The sequence below is a fragment of the Bos indicus genome, chromosome 8 (assembly GCF_029378745.1).
Source record: "Bos indicus isolate NIAB-ARS_2022 breed Sahiwal x Tharparkar chromosome 8, NIAB-ARS_B.indTharparkar_mat_pri_1.0, whole genome shotgun sequence".
NCBI classification, from domain to species: Eukaryota; Metazoa; Chordata; class Mammalia; order Artiodactyla; family Bovidae; genus Bos; species Bos indicus.
Window position 1 is genome coordinate 98,882,866 of NC_091767.1, and position 25,185 is coordinate 98,908,050.

Here is a 25,185-nt window from a genome sequence, read left to right on the forward strand (position 1 = left end):
CTCTGGTGTATGGAATGGTTTAAACTGAGTTTTGCTCATCAACTGGAGAAAACACCATTCAGGAGAGCTAACGGGTGTGTGGACGGTAGGTTGCTGTCACTGACAAAAAAGCAGGGCGAGCTAATGACCCCAGGCACACAGCTCTTGGGGGAAGGGAGTGGACTGATGTTCTCAGCCTGGCAGAGAGCACCCAGGGAGCTGGCTGCTGGCTCTAGCCTCTGCCTCCTCTTAAATGGCCATGGGACCTGTGCAAATTCCTCAACAGCCCCAACCAAGGGACACAGGAAAGATAGGAGCACAAGTTTCTTACTCTCGGTGCGGGCTTCGGTTCTGAGAGACCTCGGAATCACTGTCTTTAGGGGACAGGGAGCCCTTGTAGGTGTAGAACACATCTTCGGTCTCAGTGATGTATGTCATCTCGTTGGCAAGGTTGTCTGCAGAAGAGTGCCGTGGCTTTCGGATCTCGTGCCGGAGCCGAGGACTTCGCCTGGTGGGGAAAGGTGCAGAGCGAAGCGCTGAAAGCAGATTCTACTTCAGGGTTCTATCAGACATCAGTGATCTAACCTCTGTGCCCTGACCGTCCCAAGGGTGGCTTTGCTGATGCTGCTGGAATTTAAGAGCTGGTTAATCGCCTTACTATACCAGAATCCAACCAGGGGCTTCGTGGTCCCAGAGACTCTGAGCCCAGTGGTACGGCCCCTCAACTTTATAAACCGGCAGATGAGACTGGTTTGTGCCCTTTGGGAAGCTGTTGAGTGTTGGTTTAGAGGGAGTTATTCTTCCAAGAGCACTTAAGGTAGGTCTCAATGCATAAGGAGGCCAAATTGGCTGCTCATCAGACAATTTTTCTGATTCATTTGTACAGTATAAATAGAAGGTTCAGAAGCTAAAGTAAGGTGTTTTTTGGGGGCAAAATTTGAACCTTCTTCCAACTATATCCCCTAATGTCAATTTCACTTGATCCAAGATAAAATGTTTGCTTTTCAAAATAGATCTACGTGGCATTGAAAGTGAAAGTGCTAGTTCAGTCGTGTCCACCTCCTTGCAACCGCATGGACTGTATTAGCGCCGCTCTGTCCTTCCAATAGCAGCAGTAGCAGTGAGGCAAGTCACTCTACCTCTCTGAGCCTCAGCTGTACCCATCTGGCTCCTGACAATGAAGCAAATGAGGCAATGTTCTCAGGATGCCTGGGGTGACACCTGGGGCAGCACCGAGGCACTAGCGGCTCCTGTGATCGGCAGCTCTAGGCGGCTGAACTTTCTTAAATTTCATTGTCCTTGCTTTTTCATCTTGCCCCTCCTTTTTGACCACTTCTCCTTGGGGCTGTCAGGGCCTCCACTTTTGCAATCCCTTTGGGCCTGGAGGATCAATACACGGTGCCCAAAGCTGAGCAGAAAGGCTCATGACTCCTCTGGAGAGGACCTATAAATAGCAGTGAGAGCCAAAGCCCGCTGTTTTCCTGACTGTTGTCCTGGCCTCTGCTGCTAAGAGACTTGCAGACAAATTAAGCTGCTACTTTATGGAACACATGGACCACTATAGGATGAGTGCTACATTTCAGGAACCAAGAATCCATCTACTCGGTCATGTTATAACTTTCCACCACTAAACACCATCACCATTCCTGCCCAGAGGATCTGGCCCCAGCGGAGTCTCCTTTCCCAGCAGTCCTGCACAGCCACTCCCTTTCTGCCTGCCTGGTAGAATGTTTCTTAGTCTTGGTAGATCACTCCTTAAGAATTTATAGGTGCACCCTATCAGGAAATGAACAGAAAGCCATAATCCTATTTTAGGGCAGAGTTGAGCCAAGGTTTCCAGCTTGGTTCCCCCCTCCCCCCATAAGATCTGGCTGTTTTGGAGGCATTTAAAAAATGGCCTGATGTCTCTAAGGAACATTATACTAACAATAACAACAATAATAATAAAATAATAAAAATAACTAACAATAACAACAATTCTACCTGATCCTTTCTGTATAGCTTACAAAGCACTTGTACATTGTTAGTTCATTCAACCCCTTTACAGATGGAAAGATTGAGACCAAAGAGATAAACAAATTTGTTAATGAACAGAAGAGCCAAAATCTGAGTCCAGGCTTCCAGCTGCAAGCCCAGTGCCCTTACCCACTTCACCAAACTGCCAATTCCCTCCTTTTAAGCCAAGTCCATCAACTTAGAAGTTGGCAGGCTACTTTCCAATGAGCATTTGCTACTGTTGCTGAGAGTCACACATCCTCTGTCAGTTGTATTACATACCTTTACCATGTTTTCTCAAAGTTTATTTTGTTTGCTATTAATGGGAAACATGAGATTAAATAAAAGTTAAACATGCTTCTTTATCACAGAACTTCTCAAAACCTGAATATACTAATGCATACTACAATTTCAAGAGGAGCACTTCAGTAGGCTGCAGTGCTCCAATTTATTTAGACCAAATAACTTTTTAAAAAAGAACATCCCAGGGACTTGCCGAGTGGTCTGGTGGTGGGGTGCAGGTTTGATTCCTGGCTGGGGAACTAAGATCCCACATGCCTTACGGCCAAAAAAACCCAAAACATAAAACAGTAGCAACGTTGTAACAAGTTTGAAAGACTTAAAAAAGTATATATATATATATATATATATATATATATAAAAAAATAACATCCAAACATCATACACTAAAAAAAATGTCTAGCTATACTTGTGCATCTCATAAAAATAGTTACTTCTGCAATAGTCAAATATGCAAATATAAACTCTCATCATAGACCATCTATAGTTAGGTTTTTATTTTTACTTAGTTTTTAAGAGAAATAAAGTGTTTACTGGTGGACAGCACCAAAAACAGAAAGACATACCAGTTGGGAGTAATAGGTGGAGACCGGGACGGTAGACTCTTGGTTTCTAAATGTTCCACCGATAAAGATCTCTGCATGGCTGGGTTCCACACCATCCCTCCAATCACCTTTTTGCAATACTGGTTATTTACAGACCTGAAAAACCAGACGCAGGTTCACTTTTTACACTGACATGTTCAACGAGATGGAAGTGATAGCCTAAACGAAACGAACAGTCTGCACACGCTCCCTGCCTGACGCAGGGCCAGTTAACGCTTTGGTGACCCCGGCCAAGGTTCCCGGGAGTGGAGGCACCTGGGCCAGAGATTCCTTTCTGGGCCGGCTTTCCCTGACGTTATTTCTTTGGGTGAAAAAATATTTTCTTGTCCTTACTACTGCAAGCAACAAAACTGCTTTCAGAACATAACCACACCTTACCAGATGAGGAGGAATTTCAGGATTAATGTTGGAACACCGTTCAAGGAACTTGAAGGAATTCTCACTTTTACTCACACTGGCATGAATACAAACATTCACCATCCTTCCCGGGGTTCTCTGTCATTCGAGCTGGCAGCAGCTGTCACCGTAAGTCACTCAGAACTCTTTAAGAGCAGACCTGAGAAAATATGCTTAGACAGCACAGTTTTGGGCTGTGTTCTTTGAATGTGCCACCCTAAAGGTTACTTTTGGATTTCATTTATACCTGCGTAATTTAAATCTCAGCTCTCTAGACCCCTCAGAGTATGAATTATTTGAGAGGATGGAGTTGGAAACTAGTTTCCGGAAGACTCAGTCTGGAGCTTCTAAATTTTAAATGATATTTTAATACCTTAAAACATTTGACACATTTCCTTGCAGCCTAAAGCCAGCAAGCCAACAAAAATTATGACAAAAAACCTCAAAAGAACATAGGTGACGTGAAGCACACCCTCTGGAATATCAATGTCCTGATTTTCAGTGAGAAATATGGCTGTCACCCTGATCAAAATCTCACAGCAGCATCACCAGGAGAATCTACACCAGAAACCCAGTTATCGTTGATTGAGAGCACAGCATCACAATAGTGGGAGCAAGCCCGATGAGTCAAAGGTTGAATGCAGCAGTTCCCCAAAGTATGCGTCACAGGTTATTAATAGGTACTCTTTGGAAAAAGAAGTGTTCCATTGTCCTATAAGCCTGGAAAATACCAAACAAGTTTCTTTCATGTAGAAGCTTTCAGAGGCCCAACATGCGCATGTGTAATTGTATCTCTAGTGGTTGGGCAAATCATGTAACTTAAGCCTCAGTTTCTCCATCTGTGAAACAGAGATAATAAGGGATGAGATTTGCCAGTATGCTGAAGCTGGGATTGGTGGTCAAGAACTGCTGACCTATGGCCACCAAGTCACCCTCCATATCCCAAGTGACCCACAGCTGCAGATTAAAGGGGGGTGCGGGGGACAAGTTCTCTGACTCTTCCACCCAGAATGGCCTGTGACTGCTTTGACCAAGATTAACTGTGCCAGATCTAGGCCTAGCCTTTAAGATGACCAGCTGCTTCTGCCTTAGACTCTTGCAGTCCTGAGCCTCCGCGTAAGAAGGCCAACTATCCCGGGAGAGGCCCTGAGAACACACAGAGAGGATGGGGGTCCGGATGAGTATAGCCTTTTGATAGTTCTGTCAAGGCACCAGGTGTGGAGAGGTGGTCCTGGACCCTCAGCCTAGCCCAGCCCAGCCACCAGCCTCATCTCACCAAGAAACCCCAATCCACACACTGCATGCAGTAGAAGAACCATCCAGTCACGCACACCCTTCCTGAAAACATGACCCACAAGGTCTTGAGATATAACAGGATGATGACTGCTCTAAGCCACCAAAATAGGAGTGGTTTTATCTGTCACAATGGATAACCAAAAAAAAAAAAAAAACCATCCTCCGTGTTGGCCACACTTTATAGAAGAAGAAATTGAAGAAGCAAATTAAATTAAAACTGATATAGATCAGATTTGAAGCCAGGTTTCTTAGTAACAGAGTCCAAGCTTTCAGTTGCTCTCAATGCCACTTCTCAGCTCGCCGAGAGGATTAAGTCCAACCAAAGTAAATGCTACACTCCAGCAAATTATACTCATAGAAATAGTTTCTGCAGGTATAAAAATACTGAATGGTTTTATAAGCCAAAACCTTGAAAAATATATTTGTTCTTGGTTCATCAGAAACAGAGAGAGAGCATTTAGCACCATAAATACTATCAATGATATCAACAGACATTTACCACTTATTCAATCTAGAATGCTACTGATTGCCAATATAGTAGGAAAGTCACTGAAATGGTCAAATGGTCTGATACAGTCCCATGTATCTGATAATGGCTCAGATAGGGGCACCATTTTTAGTAACAGCCACATCAAAATCCCATGGATGGAGGAGCCGGGTAGACTGTAGTCCACGGGGTCGCTAGGAGTCGGACACGACTCTGTAACTTTCAAGTAGACACCTGAGCGGCTTCACTTTCACTTTTCACTTTCATGCACTGGAGAAGGAAATGGCAACCCACTCCAGTGTTCTTGCCTGGAGAATCCCAGGGACGGGGGAGCCTGGTGGGCTGCCGTCTCTGGGGTCGCAGAGAGTCGGACACGACTGAAGCGACTTAGCATTAGTGGCAGCAGCATCAAAGAAAAAAAAAATCACAAAAATAAATTTTCCAACCAAACACTTTAAATAATTTGACAGGCAATTTTTGCTACATCTTTTATTTAGAAGGCAGGATAAAAACATATACAAAAATATACACTGCATGGTTAGTTTAGACAATATACTATAAACTAAAAAATTTCAATTTATAGATTTATTTTACTGTATTAATCATTAGGTATTTTGAATATCATTCCTATGACTAACAGCATACATGGAACTGCCATATTTAAAAAAGAGTTAAACAACATATGTGTGAGGAGCAAAGTAAGCGCTCAGTAATCGTCAACTGCAATTACTGTTGTTACTACCATGTGACTGTTGTTTGTTGTGTATGTCAGTCAGCTGACTCTGGAAATCTTTACTTGTGCTTATTCTGCTGCTGCTGCTGCTGCTGCTAAGTCGCTTCAGTCGTGTCCAACTCTGTGCGACCCCATAGACGGCAGCCCACCAGGCTCCCCCATCCCTGGGATTCTCCAGGCAAGAACACTGGAGTGGGTTGCCATTTCCTTCTCCAATGCATGAAAGTGAAAAGTGAAAGTGAAGCCGCTCAGTTGTGTCCGACTCTTTGCGACCTCATGGACTGCAGCCTTCCAGGCTCCTCCGTCCATGGGATTTTCCAGGCAAGAGTACTGGAGTGGGGTGCCGTTGCCTTCTCCGTGTGCTCATTCACTCATTCATTATCACAGAGCATCTTATGGAGTTAACGTTCAGTGGGAGAGGCTCTCTTAATGCCACCAAGATGACCATGAGTCACTGCCGTGTGCTTTCATTGGGGAGTCGTTGCAAATGTGGGTGTTTGGGAGCTCTGAGTAATACAGAGTTGAGGAGGCAGAAGCAAGCAACAGGAATAGAAGTACCTGAGTGTGTGTGGAAGGAGACATCGCTGCTTGTCCCTGCAGAGACTTTCATCTGAGGTTCTAATATCCACCAGCAGCTCTGGCCCCAGGACGTGGGGGCCTCCCGGGAAAGATCTCTTTCCCGGAGGATATCTGCTCCCCAGGGGTTACTAGGTCAGGTTTACATTTCAGGCTAGTGTGGAGACTGCCTCCAGAGAATACTCACTTTTTGGGGTTCCTGGAGCCCAGAGACCAGTATTGAGACAGAACATTCTTTTCCTGAGGTAGCAGCTTCTTTGCCTGGAAGAATGTATGGTGCTCGACACAGGACTTCCACAAGTTTTTGCAAGATCGGTAATTTAACATGTTGAAGGCCACTATATGCTCCCTGGATTCCGTCTGGGAGAAAAAGCACAGTAGAGATTTCAACTGCATAGCTGGAGAAGTAGGGTCTCGAACACTTTATGCCCACATGTGTGGTAATCCGGGAAGAAACAACAGACAGTGGAAAACTGGCTTCAAAATTCCTTAGGCCACAAAACAGGGTTCTAAGAATATTCAACAGCAGGAGTTGTTAACCATCTTTATGAATGTGGTAAAAAAAAAAAAAAGATGACCAGCGTCAAACTCTCTATCACACTCTGTGGTCTTTTATGAATGCTTTCGTTTCACATCTGTCTACCTTTCTAGGTTGGATATATTTGGAATAATCGAATAAAGGCTGCCTGATACAATCCTTTTTAAAATTTAGCTCTGGGAAAAAAATCTCTCCCCTGAAGAAATAATCTTTCACCTGTCAAATGACAGGACTCATAACGCTTTGGATCTCTCTATTCGCTTTCCACAAAGCGAGTTAAATCTAGTGCTCACTCAAAATCATCATTTTGGTCATTTGCTCAATTTCCCTCCTACTTGAATTCAGGCTTTCTGTTCTCATGTTAAATTACCATCGTGAGCATTTTTCTGGTACCCTGCATCTTGCATATGCAGCTCAGGACTGCACAGATTCTAGTCCTTAGTAGACTCAGATTCTAGTCCTTATTTGCTCTGAGCTTTAGTGTTCTCATTCCTAAGAGTTCACTGTGGTGTGGAGCCATTTTAAGCACACACTGTCTTTGGAAAATTGGGAAGTGGTGTAGTGACGGTAAGTGAGAAATATGCAGCCTAACAAACAAGACAGAGGGTGGCGTCATGGTAAGAGCTGGCAGCTCAGATTCATAAAGACTGGCTAAAATTCCAGCTCTTCCACCTTGCTAGTTATGGATTCCCTCACCTCTAAGTCACTCTTCTCCAAGTGGAAAAGCAAGCTGAATTATGTGGAGGGCTGTGGATTCCTCCTATGAGACATACACCCAAGGCCACCATGCATTTTAAACACATCAAGGGCAGAAACTGACCTTGCTGACTTTCACTGCTATCTCTGTGGTGGGCTTGGCCAGGGGCTTTGACCAATGGCACCTCTACCTAAATCAGATGATTCCCTGAGAAGTGGGCATTGCTGTGTTCCAGCAAACAACATAACTCCGACTAGGGGAGGTTAAGTAACCCGCTCAGCTGGGCAAGTGGAAGAGCTAGGGCCTGAACCCCACATCTCTGGCTCCAAAGCAAGCGACTTCCCCAGCCAGATAAGCAGAGTGAATTACACAGAGAACCACGGGGCCCTCTGGATCCCAATGCCTACTTTCTTTCCACTGCTTGCTGAGCTCTCTCTCCCCTGTTACATGTACGACAAACGCCTTCACCTACCGAAGGGCTAAGAGCTGAAGTGGCTGACAGCAAAAGAACCAAAGCAAGCAGAGGTTTAACTCACCTGTTTTTGTCGCTGATGTATAAAGAATTTTTTCCTTTTGAAAGAAATTTTTAGAATGTTCACCCTGCCAAAAAAAAATAAAACATGACACAAAAAAAGCACATCAGGGAGCAGCCGGGTTGCAGCTGACGCCTCATGGTGATGGCCAGGGGCTCTCGGCTTCCTAGACTTCGCTCCAGCGTAGAAAGGATGGCGGCCCCACGGCCCCGGCCAAACACCAAGTAGCTGACCGAAGCTGAGCGTCACATCGCGGCCACTGGATTATGATGTAGCTCTGAAATAACAAGGACCGTGGGCAAGGCGCTCCCTTTGCTGTCAGCTGTTCTATGACGCTGCAGCTTTACGGGAGCTGGTGTGTACCTGGGCAAGACAGCTGAGGGCAGTGTGGAGCAGTGGGAGGAGCACAGACGGACCTAGACCCACGGCCCAGCTGCTTTGCAACTTAAAAGCCACTTAACAGCCATGGGTCGACTAGCCTCTTGTCTGCAGAGTAACACAATTAGAGCCACCACGAACTGAGCCTTTTTTATGCACCACGTCCTCTACTTCAAGCTTTATGGCAGCCCCTCTACTAAGCCTTGCAACAGTCCAAATCGTTATAACCAATTTCAGATGAGGAAAATAAGGCTGGGAGATATCCCGTAAGCGCTCAAGATCATTCATCCAGAGATGCTTGAAGCCAGGATGGGAGCATGTACTCTTAATTCCTCCAGCAGAGAGCCTCTGGAACAATGGGGACAGCACGATCTTTCTCAGATTTGTGATGATTCGAGTCTTTTGTGTCTCCTCAGGTTTTAGACCAGAATTGGGCACAAAGCTTCAATTAATAACTCAGGAACTGCACAGAGAATACAACTCCTGCTCAGAGGAAGTTCTCTGGATTCTGGCTCATGTGCCGCCCAGGAAGGATTCCTTAACACCAAAACCTGCCTTGTGCTGTTTTTATCCATGTTTCACAGGGTATACCAAACCATAGGGTGACCAAGGGGGAAGGGGATCTCCAGTAATAACCAGAAGAATTTTCCCAAGTACAGAATCTGGATGAATTGTAGAGGTAAGAGGTAAAAACTTGGGAGAAAGTCTCTGTCCCTTCTTTAGAAGTAAAAGTTTAAAATTAGAGGTACCATTACTTTTGTTCAGCATATTTTTAAAGCATGATTCAGAGAATAATTAGAACTGGTTTGCACTTACCAAGGATAGAAACTTGTGCAAATATATTTTCGGTACACAGCAATGCCCGCAGAAGCAATTCCAATCATTAGATCTAAATTGTGCAGATCCTGTAAAATAGGAAGACCTCAGATTCACAGTGTTACTGTCATGCTTATGGCCTCTGGTAACTCAAGCACCCACGCTTTTATAAATAGCACTAAGTATAAGCTCCAAAAGGAAAATTACAGAAAACAGGCAAAAATCTCCTCTTAACAGATAAACTTAAGATCTAAGTACTTAGCACCAAATTCTCCTAAAGTGAAAATATATTGCCTGACAGCAATACCTGGGTCCTGCCAGTTTACAAAGTTATTAGGCAAGCTTACTCATTCCACAGAATCAGAGAAATGAACATCTGCCTTTATACTTTCAATAATTAGTATCAGACACCGTATTAAAAACAGAAAAGCCTCGTCCCCCACACTGCTTTAAACAAATCTCAACTCCCATCACTGCAAAGGCTTTAGCTGAAGTGAAGCACTGCTGATTCTAAACCCAATGAAGAAATAAAATATGGCTTTTAGATCCAATACATTCAACATTTTTAAGAGCCTATGTGCTAGGCATTGTTGTAGACAATTAAGATGACAAAGATACAGTGACAAAAGCTGTTTTAAATCTGTTAAAAAACAAGTAATGAAAATTTTAAAATAAAACAGTTCCAGCACGGGGAATTCCCTGGCAGTCCAGTGGTTAAGACTCAGCTTCCACTGCTGGGAACCTGGGTCTGATCCCTGGTTGGGGAACTGAGATCGTGCATGCTGTGCAGCATAGCCAAGGAACAAAACGAACCAAAGGAAAACAGTTCCTCCCCCTAAATCATCAATATTCTCTTTACCCACTCGGATACTCATAATTTTATTTTTGATGTGGACCATTTTTTTAAAAGTCTTTATTGAATGTGCTAAAATATTGCTTCTGTTTTTAAGGTTTGGTTCTTTGGCCCCAAGGAGTGTGAGATCTTAGCTTCCTGACCAGGGATTGAGCCTGTATTCCCTACACTGGAAGGTGAATAACTGGGCCACTGGACCACCAGGGAAGTCCCTCTTCATTTTTAAGAAGGAGCAGAGTTACCAGTGAGTGTGAACCTTAGGTCTGTCACTTACTAGCTATGTTGGTTTGGGCTACTGAGCCTCAATTTTTCCTTTTGTGCAATAAAGATTATCGAATCCACCTCTAAGAGTTTTATCGGGTTGAACTTAGAGAATGTAAGAACGTAGAACAGGGCCTGGCATGCGCTAGGTATAATAAACATTCATCTCCTTAGCCTCTCAAGGGACAGTAGGATGAACCGCTTATGAACGGTGACATGCATGTGGGGAGCTGGAGAAACTGCTCAAAGCAAATGCTGCTGACACATGGGGCATCCAGAGAGTAACTACGACTGGGCCCCCAGCTGAAATCACACGCAGAAAGCAACACCAAACTGCAAGCTGAAAACCACGGTGGCATCGAAACATGATACTTGGAATCGGAATACATGGAAATATGAGGCAGGTGGGAGAGGAAATTAGCAAACAAAATAAAAATCGAGTGCAGAATAAAGCAATAAATGAATGCTTTGGATGCGCCAGTGACATGGGTCTCAAATCTCCTGGTTGGATGGTGCTCCCATCTGCACCACACCCACAGCAGAGAGGGCAGGTACTGTTGTCTAAATTCAGGCCCATCTCCACCTCCCAGCTCGTGGAGCAGGACTGTGTGACTAGTCCTGGCTAATGAGCTATGATCAGAAGTGATGCATCTGGAACAATGGCTACTATGGACTAGGTATTCAGTTACTATTTGTTTTCTTTGGATATGATGTAGTCCAATTACAGGTAGAAAATGTAAAGTTGCCAATTAGACTGAAAGACGAACTCCCCAGGTCAGTAGATGCCCAATAAGCTACTGGAAAAGAGAGGAGAAATAACTCCAGAAAGAATGAAGAGGTGGAGCCAAAGCAAAAATAACGTCCAGTTGTGGATGTGACTGGTGATGCAAATAAAGTTCAATGCAGTAAAGAGCAATATTGCAAAGGAATCTGCCATATCAGGTCCATGAATCAAGGCAAATGGGAAGTGGTCAAACAGGAGATGACAAGAGTGAACGTCAACATTCTAGGAATCGGCGAACTAAGATGGACTGGAATGGGTGAATTGAACTCAGATGACCATTATATCTACTACTGCGGGCAGGAATCCCTTCAAAGAAATGGAGTAGCCCTCATAGTCATCAAAAGAGTCAAAATGCAGTACTTTTGGGCAATCTCAAAAATGACAGAATGATATCTGTTTGTTTCCAAGGCAAACCATTCATTATCACAGTAATCCAAGTCTATGCCCCAACCAGTAATGCTGAACAAGCTGAAGTTGAATGGTTCTATGAAGACCTACAAGACCTTTTAGAACTAACACCCAAAAAATATGTCCTTTCCATTCATTACAGGGGACTGGAATGCAAAAGTAGGAAGTCAAGAGATACCTGGAGTAACAGGCAAATTTGGCCTTGGAGTACAGAATGAAGCAGGGCAAAGGCTAATAGAGTTCTGCTAAGAGAACGCACTGGTCACAGCAAACACCCTCTTCCAACAACACAAGAGAAGACTCTACACATGGACATCACTGGATCGTAAATATCGAAATCAGATTGATTATATTCTTTGCAGCTGAAGATGGAGAAGCTCTATACAGTTAGCAAAAACAAGACCAGGAGATGACTGTGGCTCAGATCATGAACTCCTTATTGCCAAATTCAGACTTAAATTGAAGAAAGTAGAGAAAACCACTAGACCATTCAGGTATGACCTAAATCAAATCCCTTACAACTATACAGTGGAAGTGAGCAACAGATTCAAGGGATTAGATCTGATAGTCAGAATGCCTGAAGAACTTTGGAGGAGGTTTGTGACATTGTACAGGAGGCAGAGATCAAGACCATCCCCCCAAAAAAGAAATGCAAAAAGGCAAAATCATTGTCTGAGGAGGCCTTACAAATAGCTGAGAAAAGAAGAGAAGCTAAAGGCAAAGGAGAAAAGGAAAGATATACCCATTTGCATGCAGAGTTCCAAAGAACAGCAAGGAGAGATAAGAAAATCTTCCTCAGTGATCAATGCAAAGAAACAGAGAAAAAAATAGAATGGGAAAGACCAGAGATCTCTTTAAGAGAATTAGAGATACCAAGGGAACATTTCATGCAAAGATGGGTACAATTAAGGACAGAAATGGTATGAACCTAACAGAAACAGAAGATATTAAGAAGAGGTGGCACGAATACACAGAAGAACAATACAAAAAATATTTTTATGACCCAGATAACCACGATGGTGTGATCACTCACCTAGAGCCAGACATCCTGGAATGCCAAGTCAAGCAGGCCTTAGGAAGCATCACTATGAACAAAGTTAGTTGAGGTGATGGAATTCCAGTTGAGCTATTTCAAATCCTAAAAGATGATGCTGTTAAAATGCTGCACTCAATAATGCCAGCAAATTTGGAAAACTCAGCAGTAGCCATATGACTGGAAAAGGTCAGTTTTCATTCCAATCCCAAAGAATGCTCAAACTACTGAATGACTGCACTCATCTCACACGCTAGTAAAGTAATGCTCAAAATTCTCCAAGCCAGGCTTCAATAGTATGTGAACCACGAACTTCCAGATGTTCAAACTGGGTTTAGAAAAGGCAGAAGAATCAGAGATCAAATTGCCAACACCTGCTGGATCATAGTAAAAGCAAGAGAGCTCCAGAAAAACATCTACTTCTGCTTTATTGATTATGCCAAAGCCTTTGACTGTGTAGATCATGACAAATGGAAAATTCTGAAAGAGATGGGAATACCAGACTACCTTACCTGTCTCCTGAGAAATCTGTATGCAGGTCAAGAACCAACAGTTAAAACTGGACATGGAACAACAGACTGGCTCCAAATTGGGAAAGGAGCATGTCAAGGCTGTATACTGTCACCCTGCTTATTTAACTTATTATATGCAGAGTACATCATGCAAAATGCCAGGTGGGATGAAGCACAAACTGGAATCAAGACTGCCGAGAAATATCAATAACCTCAGATATGCAGATGACACCACACTTATGGCAGAAAGTGAAGAAGAATTAAAGAGTCTTTTGATGAAAGTGAAAGAGGAGAGTGAAAAATCTGGCTTAAAATTCAACATTCAAAAATCTAAGATCATGGCATCTGGTCCCATCACTCCATGGCAAATAGATGGGGAAACAGTGGAAACAGTGACAGACTATTTTCTTGGGCTCCCAAATCACTGCAGATGGTGACTGCAGCCAAGAAATTAAAAGACACTTGCTCCTTGGAAGAAAAACTATGACCAACCTAGACAGCATGTTAAAAAGCAGAGACATTACTTTGCCAGCAAAGGTCCATCTAGTCAAGGCTATGGTTTTTTCAGTGGTCATGTATGGGTATGAGAGTTGGACTATAAAGAAAGCTAAGTGCCAAAGAATTGATGCTTTTGAACTGTGGTATTGGAGAAGACTCTTGAGAGTCCCTTGGACTGCAAGGAGATCCAACCAGTCCATCCTAAAGGAGATCAGTCCAAAACATTCATTGGAAGGACTGATGCTGAAGCTGAAACTCCAATACTTTCGCCACCTGATGCAAAGAACTGATTCATTTGAAAAGATCTGATGCTGGGAAAGATTGAGGGCAGGAGGAGAAGGGGATGACAGAGGATGAGATGGTTGGATGGCATCACGGACTCAATGGACATGGGTTTGAGTAAACTCCAGGAGTTGGTGACGGACAGGGAGGCCTGGTGTGCTGCACTCCATGCAGTCACAAAGAGTCAGACACGACTGAACTGAACTGATCATCATAATAAAAATTATCATATTTGAGTACATAATAGGCTGTAACTTGAACAGCACTAAGATTAAACAGTAGAAACCTTGGCTCATTAAAGAGCCACTTGGAAAATGGAAATCTATACATTTTTCACCTCTTTAACCATGAGATGGTCTTATAAAAATTACTTGTTTCTAGCCCACATCACCCTCCAAGAGTAAAAAGTCTTCACGTACAAAGGAAAAGATGAAAAAAACAAGTGGATAGTGGATAAATAACCAGCAAAACTTAATATTATTTTATAAACTTTTCAGATACCTTAAAAAAAAGATCTTTTTAATTTGAAACTGGAAAAGTTTCAAAGCAGCTTTCAGATGTTCAGAAATTAAAATTGAAAAAAGTTTTGAATTACAACATGCCAAAGGTACCTACCCTACCACTGTGCAGCTCCACTCCATAGAAGTCGAGAGTCCGAGCTATGTTGATAAAGCAAGATTCTGCTTCCGATTGCTTTAGCCCACTACAGAGGCAGAGGGAATACACAGCGTTTATCCAACAAACTGAACATTAACCCCAAATTTTAAAGCTAATAAAAATCTAAAAAAATTGGTATCATTACTATAAGGTGATTAAATGCCTTACACTGTTAATCTTAAACAACTAAACCCCCAAAGCTACTAAACCAAGTTTTTTTTTTCTTGTCCACTGAATATGACTTCATTTAGCCCTCATGTTCCTATATTAAATAACACCTCTCATTTAGTGGGTTCTCAACATCCAGAGACAAAGACTGTCACCTTCTGCAATCCCCACCCCACTTTTTCCAAGTTGCTAAACGAGCACATGCTCTTTAGGTCTTTTGGCCTTTATCTATCCTTTTAGCAGCAGCTTCAAACTTCCAAACGTCACTGTACTATTTTAGGATGCTGGCTCCTGCATGGGCAGCGATTCTGGGAGAGGATTGGCAGTGCCTCTTTGAAGGGACACTGGTTGCTTAGGCCTTTGTTTTTTAAGGCCTTCCTGAGAATGTGAGGCCCCTTGAAACCTGGCCTTCTGGGTCAGAGCGGCCCTTATTTGACTCGGACTGAATGGAGCCACTGCAGCTTGAAGAGAAAGGAGGCAAGGGAAGAGGAGGCCAGAGTAGGGTGACTTTGCTGGAATGGAGGCTTGGCCCAAGGCAGCTACAGACGGCTGGTGCTCCCCTCTGGAAGGAAGGCGGATTCACCAACTGAACCAGGGCTGGGATTTACCCAGCCTACGGCACATGGGTCCACCTGCCTGCCTGTCTATTCAACACCACTTAAGGGAACGGTCCATTTCATTAAATGTAGGAAACCATTCAAAAGTTTGTTTGGTAGAGTCAACGTGTGGGGCAGCCAAATTTACAACGGGCATCTCCTTCAGGAATTAATAGATTTCAATGACATCCTGAAAGAGAACACAGCAAGTCATCCAGAATTCGCATAGGATTTCCTACTTTATAGAAATGGTAGTTATGCCAAATATATCTGTCACCATAAGAGCTCAAGGTTCACAAACCTCCCACCTCTTGAAAGAGCATCCACAAGCAAAAGCCAGAGAAGACGACATCAAACCCAAGGGTATGCGAGGTCTGACAGCACTGACCTGAGTACCTAAAGTAGGTCACCTGCCCCTCCTCACCTGTGCTGCTCATGTAGAGACTCCACCTTCGCTAAGAAGTCCTCGTTCTGATCCGGTATGAACTGACTATCAGAGAGATAGCCCGGAAGATGAACGGAAGAATCGTAGTCTCCAAAATGAGCTATCAAGACAAAATGAGGGGAAGAGCACCTTTTCAGTGTGGTCTGTATTTATAAGCACCTACAACATCACAAGAAAAAAAATTCATCGGAAATACTCTCTGCTATTAATATCAATGTCTCCCATCCCAGAAGGAAAGGAGATGAGCGAGGTGGTTGCTTAAGTGAATTTCATCCCCAATTTGCAAAGTCAGATGCAAGGGTATTTCCTTTACGTTCACGTGGTCTGGCTCACCCTCGACTGCCATCACACAGAAGGACTGCTCTTTGAGACCTGGGCTGTGATGAAGGGATCTGTGTTCTCCTTTCACTGTGCCTTGAGGGCTGGGAGTGGCTCACATTCATCTCTTGAGCCTTGCACTGAGGCATGGCACACAGTAGGTACTTGGGTGCTTGGAACTGACCTGCACAGAGGCTACTGCGAAGTTCAGCTTTGCAAGAGGAAAAGGGCAGACTTGGTCATGGGTGGAGCACAGGCCAGGAAGGCCAGCTAAATGTGGCTAAGCTGTGGCCAGGAGTGTCAGGGCTGTACTATGTAAGCACAAGTGTGGCCTACAGGTGAGTCTTTTCATGGTGAAGTATATGACAGTGCATTTACAGGAAGTAATTTAGATGCCCTTAGGCAGGGTCCCCAATGAAGAAAGCTTGAGGAAGCCTTAGAATCAGCTCATCCGAATTCTGAGTCTTGAAGGAAAAGAAATCTGAGGTCCAGAGACAAAAGAGGACCTACCCCCATCACAGAGCCATTTTTCAGCAGTCAAGGCCAGAACCCAGCTAGAGTTCCCACCATTCCACCAGCCTGCCTGCCAGGCCTATGAGCTGCTGCTGGCCATTTGCAGATGACAGTGGTCATGTCCCCAGAGGGAAGCCAAACACTGCAAATGGCTTTCCTGAGGTCAAACAACTCAAGGCAGAGTCCTATTAAATTGAATGCTGCATGTTACATCAGCTCATGAAGATCTTAGAGCTTGACTTGGTCATCCATCATGTTAACGAATAGTCCTAACCCCTGTGCCTTTCTGCAAACACAAAGCAAGTTTCTCTCTTTAGTCACGTCACTGACAAATATCTGTACTTAATATAAAACCAAAGAACTCCCTCTAGGGGGTTCTGTGAGAGTCAAAGGCCATTATATAAAAATACGTATTTTCAACACCTTCATTCTTTGACCCTCACAGACCCTTGAAATCTTAGTTGGCTACTCTGCAATGCCCTGTGCTAACCACTAGGGGGAAACAAAGTTAAACCAGTCTTTGGAAACCGTCTGCAAAGCACAGGGCAGTTTCCACATTGAATTTAATGACCAATGACATCACCTCACTAGACGCTCTTGATAACCTAGTGACAGGCATTGCTTTTATCCCCATTAAACAGACAAAGGAATTGAGACTCAAGGAAGGAACCTGCCCACTGCTGCCCAGGCTGGTAACTTGGAGCCTAGATGCTGACCACAGTCCATCCTCTTTATCTACTTACTGTACCACATGCCCGAAACTCCAGAGCAACACACTTTTCTATTTGTGGGGAAGCAACACATAAGAAAGCTAACTAGAGCAAAAAGAAAAGGAAATAAGCGCTTATGTGGGAAATACCTTGTCTGTTAAGTCCCATGCATTCTTCTGGCTGATATTTTGTATTCTGCGGGACAGAAGGTGTCTCAGGTACTCAAATGTATGGCGTGTCAAGCTTTCCTGTTGGGAAAGCCCTTGACTTGCTATTCATCATAGTCCGACTTGATCTTGGAGGCTCTTCTTAGGGGCCGTCACAAGGAAGCTTTCCCACACTACGCCCCCCTGTACCTTCTATTCCCCCCGCCAAGGAGGACAGAGCAAGCGCCTCCCCCGTGTGCATCCTCACTGCCAGCATCAGCTGCTCCATCTCTGTCTCCCACCGGCTGCAGACCCCTTGCAGAGAGCAGTCATGCTCTCTCTGTGCAACTCGGGGATAGTGCAGAACCACACATGGCAGAGGCTCAGAGACCATTATAGAACAGATATGTGATTTTCAAAAACTTCGTTCTCTGACCCTCACAGATTCTTGGCAGGCCCCCAGCAATTTTTCACCATCAAGTCCTTTCAGATTCTTTATCCACAGATCACTTTACTTTTTATCTGGTCAGAACATGTGCTTTTGGTTGGCATCGCTGACCACTGGTAGGCTTGTCTTCATGTCAGATGTCTCTCTGGGACAATCTGGCAAAGTGTATCAGATAAAATTTAGGCTTGCTCTTTGATCAAGCAATTTCATATCTAAGAATTAACCTTACAGAAATATATGCACAGAAGTGTAAGAAAATGTATGTAGGTATATACACTTGAGGGTGGAGGAATAAGAAACCTCTACTTAAAACTGCTCATCTGACAACTTATGATATTATTAGCATGACAGTCATGCTCAAATTTGCATTGCAGCTAGTTTAGACTTTTTAAGTGCTCATAACTTTCTTTAGTCCCTACTCTATTGGTTCTTTGTAGAGGAAAACCTGACTGCTGAAACTTAGGAATTTTATTTGGGATTCTAAATTTGGCCACTGGAAAAAGACCCTGATGCTGGCAAAGATGAAAGGCAGAAAGAGAAGGGGGTGACAAGAGTATGAGGTGGTTGGACAGCATCACCAATTCAATGGACGTGAGCGTGAGCAAACTCTAGGAGACAGTGAAGGGCAGAGGAGCTTGGCCTGCTGCAGTCCACGAGGTCGCAGTCAGACATGACTCAGCAACTAAACGACAACAACAAATAGTTTGTTTACCATAGGCTGTTCCCTTTTAAGTTTTTTTTTGATGTGGGCTATTTTTTAAAGTCCTTATCGAAGCTGTTACAATACTGCTTCTGTTATGTTCTGGGTTTTTGGCCATGGGGCATGTGGGATCTTAGCTTCTCGACCAGGGATCAAACCCACAACTTCTCCATGGGAAGGCAAAAGTCTTAACCAAAGGACTACCAGGGAAGTCCGCAATAGGCTGTTCCTTAGACAGTTTTCTGCTGGGCAGAAAATAAAGTATAGTACAAGTTAAACATTGTAATATTTGCCATCAGCCAGGCACTATTTTAAGAGTTTTACGTCTATTTCATTTTTGCTATGACCCTATAATTAGATACTGTTATCATCCCTATCCGACAGATAAAGCTGAGACCCAAAGAGGCTCAAAGTCAGGTAGGTGTAAGTGGAAGACCCGAGGCCCAGGTAGTGTGGCTTCAGCCTGTGCTTTCACTGACTCAGTTAACAGCGATGGTCCAACTCTAGAGTTTCTAGTTATCACCTTCCCAGGTGATACATGAACTGAATAGGCCTATTCCAAGTTGTCCTAATCACCATCATCACCTCCATCTTACAGGTGAGAAAACAGAGACTCAGCAAGGTAACACTACATTAGAAGCAGATGGAGGGCCAGGGTTAAATGGAGTTTGCATAAAAAACTAAGTCCTTCCTAGTGCTCCTGCCCTTCAAACCTGAAGCTCTAGCTCTGGGTACCAAATTCACTCTGAGATATGGGAAAAAACCTCTCCTCAGCAGACCAGCCTGGCAGAGATGGAGCCCACTGGGTCTAGTGACCACTAAGAACACAGGTTGGCTGGTGTCATTTCCCACATGGACGGGACAAGGCCAGGTCTGTTTCAGCGGTACTGAAGGCAGAGGGGATCTTTCATCCACCCAGGCTCACCCCCGTGCCACCTCTTCCATGTCTCCCACTGGGGAGAAGGAGATGCAGGCTATGTGGGGAGATGACTGAATAAGAGGATTCTTCCTTCAGCTTAAACAGGCCTTGATGGAAAATTCCACCTGGACTTTCCATCCCACATGGCAGCCACTAACCACATGTGGCTAGCAAGCACTTGACATGTGGCTGGTGCGAACTGAGATGTGCTGGGACTGTAAAACCTGGAATGGTTTCAAAGACCTACTGTGAAAAAAAAAAGGAAAATACCTTTACTGTTTTTACATGGAATACGTATTAAAATAATATTCTGAATCTACTGAGCTAAGTACATTAATATGATCCATTTCATTTTACTTTAATATGGCTACCAGAAAGCTTAAAACTACATGTGCAGTTCCCATTATATTTCTATTCTACTGTGCTGCTCCAGGCTTATCACCCATCACTCTACTGAAACTAAAAATAAAATTCCTAAGATGCCAGCAGTGTTTCTGAGCAGTACCCAGCAAGTGCTGGGAGTGACCTCCAGCAATTTCTGAACCTATCTGGGTCTTAGTTTCCACATCTATACGAAGTGACTGGTGGCAGCATTTGCCCCACTGGGATTTGTTACAGAGTCAAATCTGATTGTGACTGAAGCCTTTGGAAACTGACTGAAGCCACTGGAAAATGTAATGTGGGATAGGATTCTCCTGTCTTCTCGGCTCCCCTGGGAGAAAACCTCATTTTCCCCAACCAAACATCCCTGAACCACAGGACAGTGTAAGTGAGGAAGAAGACTGGGACCATCCGGACAGCCAGAGATGCTGCCCAACAGGATTCCTGGGGAAGGGAGGAAGCGACTCGGTCAAAGAGGAGAGGCCAGAGAGTTTCATAATATACTGGTCAGAGCAAGCTGTCCATCCACGAAACACTTGTTTGTGACTTACATTGTACTGCATAGGATGCTAGAACCACCGCTGAGTTAAGAGGGCAGGTTAACCTGTCAGGAGAAAAACACATTAGGAAAGTTACCAGAACCCACCACAGCCCGAAACAGCAATTGATCATGGGTAGCACGTGCCTTTTTCTTGGATTAATCATTTAAAAACATCACGAATGATAACAAAGAATTTCAGGATCCTCAAACAGTAAAGATAAATGTAACACACTGAAGAGTTTTTGAAATTAAGAGAGAATTTTCCCATGTTTAAAATCATTCATTATTAATACAAATACCATGAGGCTAAAGGTCTGATGTTGGCCAGGGTTTGGCTGGTCAAGAAAGGTCAGGCTCACATCACTAAGACGAAAAGAGTACTCTTAGGTCAATGGGCAGGCAGCCTTTGTCTCTTTCTGGTAAAGACATGAGACCTCTCCTAGGACTAACTGAATTCCTGAGTTCTGTTAACTCTCATTACCTGCTTTCCAAAAGGGTCACATCCTTTCAGAAGGGAAAAACAGAAACGTATTCTGAATTTTAAAACTCCTGTGAGTTTTCAATTGTTTGATTAGTTACTATGATTTAAGACTCCTAAATCTGTTCACCCTCCTGAAACTCCCCACCTAGAGGCAATGGTCAGCCGCACCTCAGTCTTCCTACGTCCATCAGAAATCCACAAACCCAAGCTGGACATGTCTTCCTTCCTTCCTCCTGAGCTCAGTGCCCTCCCAAACACCGTCTGGGTCAAAAACTCTGTCTCTGTCTCTGTCATATTCCGAACCATCTGGTGGCTCCCTTCTCTCCATTCAACCTCGGATTTCAGTCTGCCTAGGAGCTCATTCAGCAGATCTGGGCCAGGGATCACTGCCAGGTAGAGCAACACATGAATGGCAGCAAGGGTGAGGGCTTGTAGGGTTGGGTGGGTGGGGGGGACACAGAGTTTAAAAGCATTCCGCCCAGCAACCCCGTGGGAAGTGGAGAAAACGTGCAGTTTCCATGGCAGCCCGTGAAGTTCCCAAGATATGAGTCACCCCCACCTCTCTGACTAATCTGGCTGGCTCACCAGGGTTCCCCTCCTGGCCTGCTGTGCTGTGCGCTGGTCCTGAAGCAGAATATGAATATGGAGGTAGCCCTGAGGGGGCCACCATCTTTCAAGTAACCATGCATTCCTGCTAGAACTTCTAAATGCAGATACATCTAGGGATACTTGCTATCTATTCAATCATCTGGAGACTCAGCCCATGGGGAGAGCAAAGGTCAGCATTCACTCTCCCACCAAGATGGGCTTCAGTGAAGTCAAAGCTGGTGTCCTTGCTACAGGAAGAGCCTGTGAATGGGATTTGGGGAACAGCTTAGGAACAACCCTATGAGTAAGTCAGAAAGAACATTTCCAAAGGATGGCGTAAATTATAACAAACTAAAGAACACCATGTTCTTCGACAGATTCCTCTCTTTCTCAGTAAGTTTCAGGGTCTCCATCTGTCAGACAAGATCGCCTATTTCAGCAGGAAGGAGAGGATGAACAAACCCTTCTGAGCCCAGGAGAAACGCTAACCAGCTCCACCGACTCTGTCAAGAGATCCACGGTTCCTAAGGGCCAGATGCCACCCTGACCCCACACCCCTCGCCCCCGAGATGGGGGCCGCCTGCAGGCCTCACAAGGTGCCGGGGGTCTAAGCCAGGACGTGGCCCTCAATAGGTTTCTCCCATTGAAAATGCAGATATCCAACTTCCAACACTTGGAGAGCCAGACTGGAAGCTCCTGAGCGTAGGGGTGGGGGGCCCAGCCCCATCTGACCACACAGTCAGTGCCCGTCTTGTAACAGGTGCTCACAAAACGTGTGGGGAAAACATGGCGGTGTGCACACAAGAGAGACAACCGTGTCTGCTGCCACAGAGGGCAGCCTGGACCCAGGGCAGGGGTGACCATTTCAGCTGAGAGGTCCCCTGAAACACGAGGCTGCCGCAGGCAAGGGTGGGCACCGGGTTACAGGAGGGGTCCTCTCTCTCTCCCTGTGTTCTCTCATAAGCAGGGGGTCTCCAACTGGGACTGTGCGGGTAGGGCGGTGTCCTCACTGCCCAGTGAGATTTATTAAACTGGTAAGAACAGACACTACGCTTGATCTTAGCCAAGAGGCCGAGAAGTGATTTATCTCCTCGTGTCCTATTTATTGTGCTACAGAAGGGACTTGTTCCTCCCTCAAATGGGAGGATGAGCCAAATTACAGAACCGGTCTAGGGCCCCTAGGCCATCAAGTTCTGGCGATCCTTTCTTTGAGGGATCTCTTGCTTCTAACCATCCCTCCTGCCCCACACTCCTTGCCCCCTATTCTCTGGCCTGGATGCCTTTTAACAGCTCTCTCAAGAGCTGCACCTTCCCTCCCACCTAGACGGAAGCTCCTCAGCCTCTTCCAGCCTTCCCTGTAGACGCTGCTCCTGCCAGATCCCTCCTGCTTAAACACCCTTGACAGCGCTGCTCTGCCTGCTGGATACAGGACGCACACCTACGCGTGATAGGAAGAGCTCGCCCTCTCTCTTCTCTCTTAAGCCCCCCGCATGTGGTCTCCAACTAGGACTGTGGGGCATGGGGTGCTGTCCTCTCTGCCCAGGAGATCTGATTCCTCATGTCTCCACCAGCCCCCAAGCCCCAGCTCATCACAGCGGTCCACACTTCACAAAGCTCAAACACCGGCGGCGTCTTTTCCTAACACCTACGGCGGCTGTGCTCTCCACTCCGCATACTGGTCCCAGCTGCTTCACGGGCTCCTGTCTCGTTTCTCCAGTGAGACCACAAGCTCCCACTTGGCAGCCCAGAGGGGGCTTCCGAAGACCCTCCTCAGTAGAAGGAAAGAGGAAGTGGGAAGGACAGGAGCAAAACACGGCTGTTCCCACCCGTTTACCTGCTGCAGTGTCTCTGGTAAGTCAAGAAAAACTCTGAATGCTGGAGGTGGCGGCTCAGGGACCACTGACTTGGAGTCCCCCTCCCCTTCCTGAGCTGCTCAGATACTCTGCAGCCATGGAGACGGTCCTCATACGCAAGAACTGCTGAAGCATGGCTGAAGCTCCAGTCTTCCAGCAAAGCTTCCCAGAGAGAAAAAGAGTCACTTCTGGGTACTAAGGGGCTCGGAGGGGACCTAATTGGGCCTGATGTGCCTTCCTGGATGAAGCTCATTTCATGTTCAGGGTCTCTCCCTCCCTCTCTCTACAGTTTCTCAGGTCTTTACCAGAAAGATAACTGCCTTCTATAATAAAACTGAAACAAACAAAATGAGGTTTATCGGTTCTCAGCTTCCTAAGTCCAGACCTAGCCAGAAACAGATGTCTCAAGCAGGATGCTGCTTTCAACATCCGATTGCTGTTTACATTTAATATTGTTACCAGAAATGCACGCTCATTAGATTAAAACCAGGAATTTCAGTAGTCTAGGGCAACTGATGGAAAAAGAAGATGAAAAATTCTCATTACCTTCCTTCACAAATATCCATCTTCAGTTGTAAGAAATACAAATGCCTATGAAATAATTGATCTCATTAATTCATAATACACAAGGGAAAACATGCAAAAAAAAAATGACAGATGAGTGAAGGACAAGACCTACACATTTGAAAAACAAAACACAAAAAAACATATTTTTGTTTCAAGTATCAGATGCTGTTCCCGTACATTGCAAAGCTGCCTGTTTCCATCACAGTGGTTCATGTGGCTGCCTTAGTCTCAATGGGCCAGGGGGTGATTTCCAGCCAGCCTCTTGCCAGCCCCGCATGCAAATGCTGTCTTAGGGATGGACAGAGTAAGAGGAGCCCACCAATGACTGGCTGGTGCCGCTGCCAGTGGGCGCCCCCGCCCTGGACCTTCCCAGTCAAACCTGGGGTATCTGAGAGCACCAGTACCCACAGGCAGCCCCACACACCAAGGGGCTGCCGTTCTGCACACAGCATTTGCACACCCACGTTCCGCTGTGTGAAGTTACCGAGAGGAGGAGGGTCTATGCAGACACCTCCTTGGCTGGAGTGCAAACACCCAGCTGGGCTTTTTCCTGTGTCCCAGGAACTGTTGGTGCCTGAGCAAAAGCACAGACATCAGCCGACTCCAGGCTGCCAGGCCTCCAGGCTGAATTCTGCGCATGTCTGTGAGCTCCCAGCACTGCTGCTTTGAAACCTGGGACTTGATCTGCGGACAGAACCTGGTAAGCTCTTGGTAAGTCACAGGCGCCTCCATCCAGGGAGTGGAGGGCATCGACAATGCCGTGCAGGCCAGGAAGAGCCCTGGAGCGCGTTATATTTAGGGACACGGCACACATGTGACACTTGGCCGCTGTCCCCACTCTTTTTTAAAGCCTGGATTCACTTGGGATACAGATTCCAGTGTCTGGCCAAGGTGACAAAAGGGAAACTTCTTGAAATCTAATACAGAGGCAGTAGAAGTGTTCAGGGGGCAGGAGAGAGAGAGAGAATTTTGGCAGTTTAAACAAATCAGTCTCAATAGTCCTAATTTCGATGTTTAAAGGTCAAGGCGCCAGTGTTTTGAGATGTGAATGTTTCACATGGTGTTACAACCTTGTATTTGCACAGTTCTGGGCTGTGTGTGGTATTTCACAACTTACGGATTCATTTCAACCTCCTTGGACTGCAAGGAGATCCAACCAGTCCTTCCTAAAGGCGATCAGTCCTGAGTGTTCAT

At 45.1% G+C, this 25,185-nt stretch overlaps 1 protein-coding gene and 1 pseudogene across 7 annotated transcripts in view; both read right to left on the reverse strand.

Moving 5' to 3' along the window:
- Positions 1 to 25,185, reverse strand: part of PTPN3 (protein tyrosine phosphatase non-receptor type 3) — a 167,643-nt gene that overhangs the window by 43,687 nt on the left and 98,771 nt on the right. For all 7 annotated transcript variants that reach the window (XM_070795247.1, XM_070795249.1, XM_070795250.1 and 4 more), the window contains 9 exons: positions 23,971 to 24,015; positions 20,513 to 20,565; positions 15,806 to 15,926; positions 14,576 to 14,663; positions 9,330 to 9,418; positions 8,139 to 8,202; positions 6,555 to 6,727; positions 2,841 to 2,975; positions 311 to 487 (listed from right to left, as the gene is read on the reverse strand). In XM_070795247.1, the coding sequence (XP_070651348.1) occupies positions 311 to 487; positions 2,841 to 2,975; positions 6,555 to 6,727; positions 8,139 to 8,202; positions 9,330 to 9,418; positions 14,576 to 14,663; positions 15,806 to 15,926; positions 20,513 to 20,565; positions 23,971 to 24,015 (945 nt within the window). The remainder of the gene's footprint in view (positions 1 to 310; positions 488 to 2,840; positions 2,976 to 6,554; positions 6,728 to 8,138; positions 8,203 to 9,329; positions 9,419 to 14,575; positions 14,664 to 15,805; positions 15,927 to 20,512; positions 20,566 to 23,970; positions 24,016 to 25,185) is intronic.
- On the reverse strand, positions 22,537 to 22,654 carry LOC139184727 (U2 spliceosomal RNA; annotated as a pseudogene).